The sequence below is a fragment of the Plectropomus leopardus genome, chromosome 8, assembly GCF_008729295.1.
Source record: "Plectropomus leopardus isolate mb chromosome 8, YSFRI_Pleo_2.0, whole genome shotgun sequence".
Classification (NCBI taxonomy): domain Eukaryota; kingdom Metazoa; phylum Chordata; class Actinopteri; order Perciformes; family Serranidae; genus Plectropomus; species Plectropomus leopardus.
Window position 1 is genome coordinate 12,026,457 of NC_056470.1, and position 15,283 is coordinate 12,041,739.

General features: G+C 40.1%; 1 protein-coding gene across 3 annotated transcripts; it reads right to left on the bottom strand.

The window, feature by feature from the left end:
• Nucleotides 1–1,073: 1,073 nt before the first annotated feature.
• Nucleotides 1,074–10,601, bottom strand: mybl2a (v-myb avian myeloblastosis viral oncogene homolog-like 2a). Of its 3 annotated transcripts, XM_042490974.1 has the most exons (14): nt 10,533–10,601; nt 10,330–10,425; nt 10,041–10,100; nt 8,497–8,605; nt 8,129–8,200; nt 7,806–7,898; nt 7,478–7,698; nt 7,181–7,301; nt 6,784–6,837; nt 6,277–6,500; nt 5,365–6,067; nt 4,678–4,920; nt 3,006–3,206; nt 1,074–2,740 (listed from the first exon to the last, which is right to left on the bottom strand). In XM_042490974.1, the coding sequence occupies exons 2-14, from the start codon at nt 10,338–10,340 to the stop codon at nt 2,144–2,146; spliced, it is 2,709 nt and encodes a 902-aa protein (XP_042346908.1). In that variant the 5' UTR covers nt 10,341–10,425; nt 10,533–10,601; the 3' UTR covers nt 1,074–2,143. The 3 variants fall into 3 exon arrangements, with proteins under 3 accessions (XP_042346908.1, XP_042346906.1, XP_042346909.1); XM_042490972.1 differs by having other exon boundaries at nt 10,330–10,569; XM_042490975.1 differs by lacking the exon at nt 10,041–10,100 and having other exon boundaries at nt 10,330–10,569.
• Between the last annotated feature and the right edge of the window lie 4,682 nt (nt 10,602–15,283).

Consider the following 15,283-nt stretch of genomic DNA (forward strand, 5'->3'; position numbering starts at 1 on the left):
TTTTACCTGTAGCAGAGTATTTTTACCAGGGTGGTATTAGTACTATTGCTTATGTAAAGGACCTGACAGCTTCCTCCATCACTGTACCTGGGCAGCTTTTCCCCGAAGGGCTGCTGGACGCTGGCCGGGAGCAAGTCCTCATTCCTGCTGACCTGCTGCTTCACCTTCATGCGGGCCAGCACCGCCTGCAGTCTGGGGCGATGCTTCATCATCCTGGTCTTCCAGGACCCGCCGCACTTGAGCCCCTGTCCCAGCAGCAGGTCGTACACCAGCACTTTGGCCAGGTGCATCCTCAGCTTGGTCTGTTTGAGCAGGTTGGTGGACTCGATGATCTCCTCCAGGACGGAGGAAAACTTCTGGGTCTCACAGACCAGAGCGAACAGCTGCTTTATTTTCGGGAATTTACTGTCGTAAACCAGAGTTTTCAAAGCGCCCTGCTTCCTCTCGGCTTTCTCCAGGATCTCAGCGGCTTTCATGTACAGAGCCATGGCGAAAACTAACAGCTAGCTGACGAGCCAGACTACTTTGCTAGTTTAGCGGGTACTTCACGGTGTTTGTCTTTTGTCAGCTGGCCTGACACATTCCCCGTCCTGCCGAAGATTGCTGTTCTTGGTGCGGGTACAACGGGCGGCTTTGTTTTTCTTATTTACCTTTAATAAGAGCAGCTTCATCATTACTTTTCCACCATGCACATGGCCAACGGAGGGTCGTGACACCGGAAGTACTTTTACTTCTTCTGTTAGGTTTTTATGGCAGACCAGGCGCGTCTGGCGCATTGCTGCCTCACGCTGTTGACACCGGTCATTACACCCCAGCTGGCACCTGCTGACCAAAATCCTGGACTATAGCATGGATGTATTATAGTGGGATATAATACATTACCATTATAATACATCCACGGATATAGGCCTGTGGCATGGAGAAAGTCAAGAGAGACTGTTCCCAGCTTATTAAAGCATACAGTTATAGTTATAGTTATACTCTAACCCAGACAGCGCTTCTAGAAAACACAGAGGTGGGTGTGAAAACTGAGGACCAAATGTACAGGAAAGTGTAGAGAACAGCTTTATTCTTTAATACAAGTACATTCTCTGAAAATGTCCTTGTAGACACATAAGAGGTAAAAGTTCTTAAATTCACAATGATGTTTACTACCACAATATGATCAAACATCACTGTAATAAAATCAGTTAGCTGTTATTCAATGTGAACTGTGGTTTGTTTAAAAGCCTGCCTGTTCAATAATGTCAGCTTCAGATGCAAAAAGACGTTTCCCATCAACCCCCATCAGACACTGTAATCCAATTAGGAGCGAAAACAGTTTCATTCATCAAGACTCTGGAAAGAATAACGTATTGTGGCAACTCTGAATCACAGCTGACAAATGAAACGAATATACAAATTGTAAAACTACTAAAATAACCATGGCTTATACAAAATGCTGAAAGGAACAATCTCTCATGATCTCTCATTCAATACACTGCAAAGTGACCCAATACACAGTTCATCTGCACCTGCTGTACAACGTACAAAACAAATAAATTACAAGAAAAAAAAATTACATAAATGTACAGAGCATATTCTGGTAGTCTTAAATTTTAGAAAATATTAGTCACTTTTTGCTCCAGGTACTGAACAGCCATGCACACAGAGTAATTTAACTGCCAAAGGGTACAGCAATAACTATCCAATATCTGCTCAAGGAGAAACACCGGCTGATGTAAAGCTGTGACGCGTATCACACTTGTTGCAGATTTTATTGCAGCATCATTCAGTGGCATAAAGGTATACATAAGTGTCTGCCACACTGCCCTTTGTAATACTACCAGTAGGATTCACCAAGTCAAAAAAATTCAAATCCAACTCATAAGGACCTAGTTGTTATCGTGTTTTATGTTGTTATTTCAACAAAAGAGAAATTTGTATAGATTACCCTCTTTTTCAATATAATTTTAATATATTTTGCTGCTGTTGACTTCTACTGCAAGGTTGAAACAATATTCAGGTTGTTTATTCAGGTGTTCAAAGAAATTCACTGGAGACGAATAGTGTACAGTGGGTGTGGAAGCGTCATGTGGAGTACAATAAAGCAAGTGAGGACGACAGAATAACCAGAACCAATTGTCACTGAACCCATCAGTGTTTAGCGACCCCCGCTGGGCTTTTTAACAGTCTTTGTTTTTAAAGAGTTTTTATATAAAAGCAGTCTCTCTGTGGTGTGAGATGGCAGGCGGTTCCTTTTGGCTTTTATAATACATGCTGCCATCGGACAGAGCCGATCGAAGCCTCCGGAGGTGGCCGGTACTGCCATAAGCTTCTTTGCGATGCCCTGGAGCAGGGGAAATCGAGTTGCATTTTTCCAGTAAGACACACTGGAGTTGCTTTCCAGCAGTGGTTCTGCCAGGTACGCATCGAGCTCTGCAATCTTAATGGTCTTTGCGGGCGGCTGGAGGAAGTTGAAGATGGATTTGCGCTTGAGGTCATTTCCATTCACTCTGTCACAGTTGTTGTCATCTGAGCTGCCACCAGATGTCTCCAGCAGCGTGCTGTCTTGGCTCTCCTCAGCAGCATCCTGGTCTTTTGTCAATTCCTTACTTGTCTGGTCTTTATCTATCTCTACGGAAGGAGATGCTGAGGCTCCCATGCTTCTTAATGTGGTTTCGACGATGGTGCGAGCCTCATTCTTTGATGGGGGCGTTAGGAAACCGGTCTGGTTCTCCAGTTTGGCATCAGAAAATGGCTGGAAAAAACATTCAAGCGAGAATGAGCGTTCAGATTCTGAGGAACAATACATAGTTTTTGTCCTTTATGTACTCAGAGATGTAAAACAGAGGCTAATATAAATACAGCTCTACAGAAATGAATAGAAATTAATATAAAATGAGTGTTGGATGGCAAATGAAGCAATTTTGTAGCCTGACTTGCAAGTTTTCAGTCCATCTGGCCTGTATGTGCAAAATGGGATAGCATAACAAAACAGCAATGTTTGTGCTCTATCACAGTACCTGCAGTTTGATCCTGGGATCGAGCACAGCAGCTAGTATCATGTCCTTCTGGTGAATCAGGGACTGGAAATGTGTTTGGAGGCCTGAGCGCAGGGCCTTGTTGAAGTGGGTGTAGTTGGTGACGAGGCCCTCCAAGGTCTTATCAAGGCCAATGAGGGAAGGTGTGATGAAAGAGATGGTCACTCCATTTCCTTGCAGGACCTGAGTTAGAAGAGGCAAAAAGGATATTTTCTCACATAACCTTCTCACCAATAACACAGTACCATAATACTGTATTTCCTAGGGCTGTACCTGATTTAGAATAATGCCTCTAAAATCAGATTTGGCTGTTCAATACGATTATTCGACGACTCATTTCGTTTCCCATACAAATTTTTAAAGTTTGAATGGGCTCCGCAGGACATACAGTGTGACAGTGGTATTCACAGCATGGAGTAAACAAGCTAACAGTGCTAACAATGGATTACAAATGCCCAACAGCATTGTTTGACAACACTAGATATCAACAAAAGCCAGAGGCTGTATCCTATTAACTTTCTCTGAGCTGTAAATTCACCACCTCTTCACCTTACGGTGTGGTCCCTCTCTCTCGCTCTCTCTCTCTGTGCCGCTGCCTCCCTGTCCACAGCTGCAAAGTAGCATCAAAGTCAAGAGTTCAAAACAGTGTTTCAGCAAACTTTCTGTTGCTGCCGTTACACAGGTGAGACTCGTAACTCGTAGCTACCACTGGTCACCAGCCTGCTGTGACTCCAAGCACTGGGGTTTGTGCTGACTGAATTCCAATTGCTACAGTCGCTAAATAAAGGTCCGTCTCTGGAGCTGCGGCCCACTCTCCTCCCGGCAAAGTAGCCTCCTAGCAACCGGGAGTGAGGCAGAAGGACCGACCGGCGTGCTAGCTAGCCAGTTCTTGTCTCATCTGTGGTCTGATAAACAGTGAAATACTCAAAGGGCCCAATATCACTGTTTTCCAAGCTACTGTAGCTTCCATATTTTGTGGTTCCTGTGTGAGTGCGGTTTCGATGAGAACACAGCTGTTGAGGGCTTTTGTCACACAGTGTGATTTCATATAAAGAAGGTTGAAGCGGCAGATGAAGACGGATCCGTTGTCAGTGTGAGAGGAATTGAGAGCGGGACAAGAAAGAGCCGCGCAAATTGATGCACTATGCACAGTTAAATAGTAAAACATAAAATAAAATAAATCAACATGTGGCAGTCTTCTGATAATGAATCTCAAATACATTAAAGTACGGGGAAAAACTGCATAATATTGTTTGTTTTGCCTCAGTAATTTACAGTTCCAAACTAAGATCAAATGTCTGTCAAAATCCTGTACTGCTTTTATAACCAAGCCAATAATATGTTTTGTAGCACAATGTGGGCTGATGTCAGCTACAGTGCGCAAGAAAGATGGTAATTTCAACGTCTAATACCTGGAATAACAACAAAACAGTTTATGTTTCTTCTTAAGATGAGAAGTTCATTAGAACTTCACATTTTAAAGTCAACCTTGAACATTTGGCAATTCCAGTACAAAAAGGAGAGGCTTGGTGTGGCTCAGAACATGTTTGGTTTTTTAAAAAATAAATCTCATATTCACAGTTAATATTATTATTTGTTATCTTTGTAAAACATTCTAATGCACTACATTCTAAAAAGTAACTTTTTGTTTTACCTGCAAGGCCTCCTCAAAGGGCTCAAGGAGACCCAGGATGTCAATCACTTGCTCCCTCTTAGCCATGACCAGAGGCGGGACGCTGGCTGTGTCACTGGCCTCTATGCGAGCCTGGGCAAGCAGAGTCATGATGGTACTCCAGGCGGACTCCTGAACCATACGGCGTAAAGACAACATCATGGAGTTCCAGCGACAGTTACTGGTGGAAGGACACAAGGACACATTGCACTCCTTCAACAAGACCTAAACAACGAAATGATACAAAACGGAGAGGTTACAAGAATTCAGGAAAGAAAAATCTGATCTCTTTGAGACTGAACAGTTAACATCACAGTTATACATTTATAAAATGTCCAGTTAAAGTCTGACAATACAATTTATGCGAGTTCATGGCAACAGAGATTCAAAAAACAAAATGTCACTACAGTCAGAACTTGTTGAATTTGTGATTTAGCATAACCCTGCAGCTGACAAACAAACCTTTAGATAATAAATAAATGTCGTGGATAAAGATGCATTTCTTCTTAATAATGTCTGGTTTGTGTCTGCATGAGGAAAAAACAAACAAGCACTGATGCTGCTGCCTCAGTTGAAATCTACAGTATAAAATCTGAAAAACAGACTTGCTCAACTGGTTGATGTACTTGAAGAAAACAGACTCGCCAAATCAGTTTAAATTTCTCCTACCTCGCTCCAGTATGCGCTGCTCCTAAAAAAAGCTACCACATTATGGACCTGCGAGAGCAGGTTTTCCACCACCCTGGAGTTCTTCAATGCCTCCTTAATCACAAGCTGCAATGTTTGGGCCACGCACGGGGTTCTTTTCCCGATTTGTAGCTCTGAAAAGGGGGATTCTGTTTCAGACATCTGGTCTGACAGAAATGTCACCAACTCATCTCCATCCAATTCTCCTCTGTTTGACGAGCACATGATCTTGTAGTCGCAGAACAAGTTGTTTCCAGCCAGGGCTCCTTTGGCCTGGTTGGTGAGGACGTAGCCGATGCTCTGAGGAAAGATGCCGTAGCTCAGCAGCACACCTTCAAGCTCCCTCGCCACAGCCGTGCTGAGGTTTTTGTGGCTGAGGTGACGGAAGGCCACAATGGGACGGCGGATCTGCCAGGAATCACTGACAAAGTGGAGCTGCACAATGACAACTGGCTCATCCGCTGGATGGGACTGACCCCCAGCCCAGAGGTCAAGGGTGACATGAATGGCACTCTCACCATCTTTGGTTTTGGCAAGGCTGGCTTTAAGGTCACGGATGAGCTGAGGCTTGATGGCTCTCTCCACATCATCATAGAGCTGTAGGCCCATGACACGCTGGGATAGCTTGTTGCATTCAGGGCTGATGGTACTCATGAATGACCGGAAGCCTGCGCCTTCAACAAAACTGTGGGAAACATAGTAAAGCTAAATTGACATTGTGTATTTTCAATTATGAGAATGTGCGATCTAGACAGGTGGTTGGATGTCTATTTGGTGTGCAAACAGAGCACAAAACTTTATTATATTATATTACAATAAAAACTTGGGTATTTTGACAACTTTAGACAACAATCCAACAAGGAAACTGCAACAGCCACTAGCCCTACAAGTCACCTGAGTGGCAGCATGTCTTCAGCGATCATCCTCAGTGCTGCTGTGACAAACTTTTTCTGGTCCACCGGCGCAGCTACTGGTGCAGCGCCTGAGGTAGAACTGGGACTGGAGCTCGAACTGCGGGGTAAAGAAGGACTCATGGACGCTGAAGTCTGAGGAAGCTGAACGGCCATCTTTGGCTTGACTTTCTGACACTCCTGCTTTTTTTCTTTCTCTAGCCTTATCTGCAGAAAAGCAAAGGGTAGGAGAGTGAAACTACGCTTGCAACCTGGGAATATAACATTAGAAGATAAATAAACATGTAGTAGTTTGGCCTATGACAGTGATGCATCAAGGACCACCTCTAAAAAACAACAGTTAACTCTGATGGTTACTGTAATGACTTCGTTTTTTCAGGTACTCGTGATTTTTGACATAGCTCGGTGAAATTTGAGTGTATCTCCTTGGATAAAAGTTTATAATCAAACACAGCTGAGTCATTAAAGAAAATCATCAAGGCAAGCTTACCACTTTGGGGGTTACTGGTTCAGTGTCTAATACAACATCACACTTGAAGTCCACCTGTAACACAACATATAGTGTGAATGCACTAGTGTCACAAATAACACCATAGCTTTTATTTTTCTTTCACAGTCTGACTAGCAGCTTATATGATTATATAGTATATTAGTATTGACTTTAAATTATGTAGCATTATCTTTGCATTTTTGAAACTGTAACCAACAAACATGTCACCTGCTACATCCCTATGATGATTCATCAACTAGCATACAACCATTTTTATTCATTTATCTTATATCTGAATTTACTCACTAAGAAATGGCTGAGACAAAACATGTGTACAAATGGTAAAATTTCTTTGACTGCCTTACACAGTATGCCCTAAACCAAATAAGTGCTGTACCTCTCCCTCCACAAACTGTTGAATATCGAGGGAAATGCTGTCAGCATCGTCTCTGAACGAGCCCAACTCTGCTTTACGTTTGATGGTGCAGTTCCAGTGATTTTTCACTGAATTGTCTGTTCTGCAAGAGGAAAAAAAAAGTACATTAAAGTCCCTATTTCATTTCGGGTTAAAGCAGGCTTATACATCGTTTAGTTCAACACCCTTATTTTAAGAAAGAAAACCGAATAATACAATTGACTCCCCGTCATTCACATTTTTCAGTTTCAGAAAATTAATCACAGCTATCAAACCCACCTTCCAGGGAGCAGCTTGGCAATCTCAGCCCAGCGGTTTCCCAGAATGGAGTGGGCTTTGTAGATAATGAGGTCTTCTTCTTGAGTCCAGGAGCTCTTATTGATCAGCGGGTCGAGGTGGTTGTGCCAGCGCTCACGACACTGTTTCCCCAACCGCCCCTTCAGCTGCCTGGCAATCATGGACCAGTGTTTGGTGCCGTACTTGCTTACCAGCTCCATTATCTGTCCAGAGAAGATACATATGTTAATAGAGGAGTGCAAAGTGAGAAAGGGAACTGTTAGCTACAAACTGTTTTTAAAACTAAGTCTGTATGAGATGTTCTGTGGACCTTTTCATCTTCCTCCTTCGACCAATAGCCCTTGACTAAGTCAGGATCCAGGTATTTTTTCCAGCGGTGCATACAGTGAAATTCTGTCCGCCCCTGTCAAAGCAACAAACAGGTTGTTTTGGAGGAAAAGAAAACAAGGTACATTATCCAAGATTTTTTTAAAAAAAATCAACATAGAGGGATTAGTAAACATTCAGAGATTTGCATTTTTTAAGTTAACAACCTGTCAGACTTAATGGTGCAACACCCCTGGCCTTCGGAAACTTTAAACTTGTCATTAATTCCCTTCCATTCAAGTGATTTTGCTTCTGATGAGTTCTTACCGGTAAAAAGCTGGCAATGGTTTTCCAGTCTTTTTTCCCAAAGTTGCTAATCAGGATTTTGAGATTTTCATCCTGCACACAAGAAGAAATCAGTTTAGATACAGTATAATATAATTTTAGCTTTAAGGTCAACTCTGGAGCACAGGCTATCTTGAACAGACTTTGAAACTTCTAACATTAGCTGACGAACCAACCAATTATGTCATAAAGTTTCTTAATCATGAGTCTGCACCTTTACTTCAGTTACTTTTTAGTCACTGACACTAAGATAATAAGCTACTGACAATTACAGTGTGTTTCTCCAGATACTATAATCAGAAAAATGCCTGAATTACACATGTCAGAGTCCAAGTCTTCTCTTCACTCACCTCTTCCTGAGTCCATTTGACCGTACACTTGGTACCATCCTTCTTAGTGCCATCTGCTGCGTCTGAGTCAGTGTCATTGCACATATTATTATCTCCCTCTTCTTCCATGCTGCAACCACACAGATAAACAATAATTCAACATGTATTACTGGAATTTTCAACATAAATATATTATTAAGAATGAGTAGACAGACTAGAAGTGGTAACACATCTCAGCAAAAAAAGTGTACATCGAAAAGAACATATGACGTGGTTGACATGGACATTAGAAAGGTGTTGTTGAGTTTTAATTAATGTATCTCATTTAAACACTTCAAACAAAATTCAATTTACTTTTCATTGATGTAGCATCAGAAGCTGCAGCTGCACATGTAAAGACATGTTTGAACTAACTTTTTAGCTAGAGCTATCCCCTAAAGACAAACACAAACTTGTGGCTTTTTTTAATGAAGTGTGTTTAAACTCTAAACTTAGAGTGAAACACTTCAAATGCCACTGTTGATTTCAGTGTTGGATCATGTCACCCATTAAAAGTTGCTCTCTACCCAGAGACTCCACAATGCCAGTTCTAACATTTTATATAACACGCATGTTAGGATCCAAGTCAATGGTAAAGGCAATGCAGACACTAGACAGCCCTGTTGGCCAAAACTCTACCTTTATAAATATAACCTTTAGTTTTGATTGACACTGCCAGAGAGGTAAACATTTAATTACATGTTAACTAATGAGGTTATAGTTTGCAGAGATGTTGAATTGGACTGCATTCATGAGAGGTGTTTAGGTTTTGTTATAACACATTTACATATATGAAGGGAGGCCTATTTAACAAACAATGTCCAGTTATTCTCTCCTGTTCTTTATCAATGGGAAGTAATGACACTTGGAATGTGCTAAAAGGCATTGTTGAGGCTAAGAAACAGAGAGGTGCCAAAACTATTTTTAAAACACAAACATGCGAACTTGCACGTTTCAGATAACAAAAATACAAAGAAAAAATATAGCTACGTTAAAAATGTGTTAATTTCTATTTGTGTCCTTGTGAACAAAGCCTGTGTATTTCACTTTCGCTCCCCGCAACCTAAGTCAACAAGCATGCGTGTTGTGCTCCACGGCAGCGAGCTAGCCACTAACTGACCACTGAGAAGTTGACCTAGCTTAGTAGCTAACATTATCTGCTGCAAAATAAAGTGGTTACTTCGACATAAATATTAATCGTTCGGCTACCGTTATACCACTAAACAACTGACAACTCTCAAGAAAAAAATCAGTTTGTCAAAAATTATGTCAAATGATTTAAATTACATTGCAACTTGACTGTAACTTCAAGCTAACGTTAGCTAACTTTGCTAACTGCTCGCCCATGAGCACGCCTGAAGAAACGTTGGCTGTTAGTTTACAAAGTAGAGCGCCTCTAGCGGCGCATGTTGCAACGTTTATATGTGTAAATGTGAGCCGTTTGTGTTAATTTCGACGTCTGAGACTGCAACGCTAAAGGGGAAAGTTAGCTGACACGACAGTAGGAAGAACACAAAAATGCCTACCTAAATTTCAGACTGTGCAACTGCTTCTGGAATACAGCCGGGTCCAGCTTTTCCAGCTCACTACCATGAGACAACACAACGGCTTTAAAAGGACGAGGAGCAACCAGCCGTCTCACTCTCAGGCACACACACAACAAAACAATGCAACCACTTGATTTACTGCTGTAACGATTGCTACATTTATATTACTGCTGCTGTGGGGCATGTCCACTCTGTGCATAGCAAATACAAACAGTGTTTTACTGCGTTAACATCCAGTAACGTTAATGTTAATGTCTCCCACACTTACCCGCGCGACATCCCTCCTGTGTATCTGCTCGTGATGCAGACTGGTGCTCTGCACGCTGCTGCAATACTTCAACAGGAACTAAAACAAACGGTCTTTCTAAATTAATGAAAGCAAGAATAACACGCGCTTAATGAAGCGTGTCTTAATTCGTAAAACACAGAAACACTACAACAACTCGTGACGTTGAATCGGTAGAAATTTACCCGGGACTGAAATGCAAGGGCTGTGTTCAAGAGCACCACCGCGGCTACACAATCACTCACTCCCCGGAAACGATCCACGTGAAGGACGGTTTCCAGCCGGAGCCGACGGCTTCTGTTTGCACGGAGGTTGACTGGTCCTCCAACATTAACATTAACAAAAACGTTTATAAAAAGTAACAACTGTAGATTAAACATTAGTGAACGTTGCAGTGACTCTTGTGTAAAGGCAACACCAGAATTTGACACATTTTAACCACATTAACTTCCTCACTGGGGGTTCCTTACTTCTGCTAAGCTACAAATCATGTTAGCTTAAAGATGATCCAATATTCTTTATTTCTTCCTTACTGTTTTTGTCTCAGGGCACTATTATTTTTATTATTAGGGCCTGAGCACCTAATGGTGCCAAGACGATGTCTTTGAAAAACATAATAAGAAGGCAATGAGCAACAAAAGAAGAAAATAAGTAAAAAGAACAAGTAGATTGTCTGAAAATTAGCAAATAATTAATTAATTAATTATACTCTCGTAAACGACGGTTTCTATCTGCAGGGGACGGCTTCTGTTTGCACGGGGGTTGGCTGGTCATCCAACTATAATTTTTACTGTATTATTATGATGATTATTGGGGCCTGAGCACTGAACAGTGCAAGGACCCTCTTGGAATGCAAAGGAATTATTATTTTTTCTGCAAAATGAATCACATTTTTGGAGGTTGCAACATGCCCAAAAACTCATGAAAGTTGGTATCCACCTCCAGCCTGGCAAAAAAAAGCTAGTATTCTCCTGGTTTGGGATACAGGTGTGGCAAAATGGCTCCAAAGCGCCCCCTAAGGTGTAGCCCCAATGGTCAGTTTCACCTACAATTATGAAATTCGTTTCAATTTTGTATCATACCTAGAGGCACAAAAAAGCCTCTTGGGTTGGGTTGGGTTTGGGGGGGACCCACCCCCCAAACCCAACAGGAAGTCAGCCATTTTGAATTTTTGAATTTCAGACACAAATCTAATTGGCATTTATAGCTGATGACATCACAAGTTTGAAACTACTTCCTGGTTTCTGGCCCTGAGAGAGATAAGCTGATGTTCGCAAATATTGATTGAACTTTTCTTGGACATGGAAATAACATTGAAATTCTTAATTTAGATTTAGGTGGTGTTCCCCTTTAAACCAATGTGTTTCCAACACACTACGGCCCTTTCCAAGTTAGAGAAAACATTTTTTTTTTTCAATGTTTATTTCTGACAGCCTATATACACAAATGTCGGCATGTGTTAATTATGCAGCCTCCAGTTCTGTTTTTTTGTCTTTGCATTCTTCATTGACTCTATCACTCCGATCACGTGTTGTGTTTCTCATTTTGACCACTGAGTGGGGCAGTTATACAGTGATGTAGATCACAAGGTCACAACCATCCACCTGTCAATGTTCTTCCCAAAGGTAAACCAGAGTGTCTGTTAGGATTAATAATTGACCTTATGATCACTCTGGAAAATTCAAATGAATAAGTTTCTACTGATAGAGGTGACCACTGCTTGCGCTGTTTTGTTTGATTCAGTTCATTTGTGCAGAGATAAAAAAAAAAAGAGTAAAAACAGCAATAACAAAAATAACAAAAATTAGTTGACACTGCTTTTTATATATCTTAATAACTTTTTCAATAACTACCTGTTTAGCTTTTTAACTGTTTGCTTTCATTTTTGTTTTTACTTTTATATGCTTATTTCTTGATTATTATCTTGGTAATTGATATAATTGGTTTATTATATATTTTAAAATATTTTAATTATTTACTCTTGAAAACCACCTTTTTATGATCCTATATAGAGTTATCATTATTACCAGGATGTTATGACACAACCTTAAACACTTTTACATATAGTAGAGAATAACAACATTAAACAATAACCATAATCTTGCCCACATGTAAAAGCACGTCTTTTCCCTCAGTTTTTCTTTTTTTCTTACCGTCTACTACTTTATACAAAAATATTGTTAGTCCACATCATTGATAATGTCTGAGGCCTTAAAGTGTAATAAACTGATGTGTGATAGTTTGTATATTGTGACTTTGAAGCATTTGTGCTGTCATAAATGTATGCCTTGCTAATAAATCAAAGTGAGTAAACATTAATCAGATGACAGCATTAGTAGCATGATATTTGCAGAGCTGGAGTGTAGAAAGCTGCTGTGTTTGTTAAATAAAACCAGTTTGGTGCACAAAGGACTTTGGGCAATTGTGTGCTCACCCTCACTTTTCTCTTTTGTCTGTTCAATAACTTCATTCAAACCTCTGAAAAGTTAATTGCATTAGCGCCCAGATACAGTCCACCAGTAGTGAAAAGTGGGATTTTAAACACATGTAACACACATGCACATACTTAAACATTATCACTCATGCCAAAGTACGATGCAGCTAAACACACACAAAAACACACACCCGTGCAAGCATCAAAGTGTTGAGCTGATGCTCTCTTGTACATAAATGTAACAACACTGTTACCTGCAGTGTGTGTTTATTTGTTTTGGGTTCAATAATCCCACTTGGCTCTGTTGGCTCCATACCCGGATGATCACAGACAACCCCGGGAACACACAAACACACACTGCATACTGAACTACGAGTGTGTCATGGTTTTTTAAAGGTAGTAAGAAAAGCAGATTTGATGGTAGCCAACAGAGTTGCAATAATTTAATCAAGTACAACATCTGAACACTTATTTGCAAAATGCAAAAGGCGGAATTTGGTTTCAAAAAGGGGTGGAGGGAGTATTCAGATCTTTTACTTTTACGTCAGTAACAATACAACAGTAAAAAAAAGACACAAGTCCTGCATTCACAACCTTTCTTAAGTTGAAGTACAAAATTATTTTCAGCGAAATTCAAGTAACACAAGTAAAAATGTTCATTATCATAAATGGCCCCTTTAATAGAGTGACTTGCAGTAAATTATGAGATTTTCACAGATGTTGTAAAAAACATTTGTCTGTAATTAATTAAGTCCTTAAAACAGTATTTTATTAGTGCAGTAAGAATATTCAAAACTTTTTAAAATAAAAATGTCTTTGTATTGTATGTCTTATATTTGAAAACAAGTTAAGTTCACTTTTTCAAAGAAAATAAAACCATTGGCTAAACCCCATTTTTTAATGAATCTAAATAAAATCACATCAAAGTTTTTCAATTGCACGGTAGAAAGGGTTATCATTGACAATAAAATGCTATGTCCTGTCAAACTGCATTACATGAGACAACTTTGATTTGTAAATGTACTTCATTACTTTACACCACTTGCAGCAACTGAACTGTATTTGTGTTTATGATGCCCCCTTATCTCAGTTATAATATTAACTAATAATGGCGTAATACATTCAAATCAATGTAAGTTAAATTAACCATGTGGGTTCATAGTCTGCCTGTAATCTCAGGTTCACTCAGGTCATCACTAAGGCAAAGTGATTTTTTTAAACATACAGCATTCACAAGCTGCTCACTGAGTGGTTAATTACCAAAAAAACATTGTTTCTGTTATGCACACATGTTAAATGACTCATCCAGAAGAACACGTAAATGTTTTGACAGATATTTGATTTATTAACACGTTTTCTATGTACACAAACGCACACATGCACAAGCAAGTGTGACCTGCAGTGTTACGTTAGCTCTCTGTTTGCAGGATCAGTCAGGAAACAACATGCAGAATTACAGCCGGGGAGCTTGGGTGTGGGTGGTTGGGGGGGGGGGGGGGGGGTAATCGGATGTTAAGTATATAGACATATAAATGAGATAGTAAAAATAAAATGCAAGGACATCAGATGTACAAATGTATCATTGCCAGTGTTAAGCACCATCAATCACCAACTTCATTTCCAGCAGAGAGGCACTTTGTGGTTTACACTGATATAATCATAATACTACAGTACATATCATACTGTAAAACTGCTTCTGTCTATTTACAGATGATGAATACAGTATTCAATAAAACATTAGCATGCATCTTGAAACAAAACTAGTCAGCATCACTGTTTCCTATCTACAGGCTAAAATCTTTTCCAAACTTCCCAGTTAAAATTCATAAAACCACAGTGCGCAGAATAAACACTGCGCACACTGCGATGTTGCTGGCTAACATTTTTAATAGGTGCTACATGCAGCATTTTTAACACCTGTCCATCTTCTGCAAATTAATTTGGACATTTTGACATAACTGCCATAAACAAACAAGACCACTGCTGTGAGACCCTCTGTTTCACACCAGCCGTCTACCCAGCATGTTATATATTATAAAAACTGTTACTGCTTTTATCTGGGTTTTGATTTTCTTTGGTTCGTTTTCTTCTTTTGGTCTTCAATGAAGAAAAAGCAGTGAATGTGGTTTTATCATCCATCTGTTACTGCTTTTTTTTGCACAGGAAGATCATACCATTTTGTTTTAAGTACAAGGAAAAGTGAACTTTTTAACAATAATTACAAAGTGCAGTTTTTGCAGGGAATTCAGCCTTTGCTCCGTGAAATCTGACCCTGCCAAAACAGTATGAAAACCAGTCATCTCAGTTTTTACTTTAGTATATCATATCAATATGATAAAAGCGTGTCATAATTGATGTTAAAATGAAAAACGCAACACTTTTTAAAGCAATTGATTTGTTCTTTCTCTAGTGGGTATGAACATGAGACCTTTTTTTTTTTTAATTAAAAAGCCTCTTTCATTTTGTTTTCTGGATGTCATCCTGTTTCAAAGCACTGGTGGT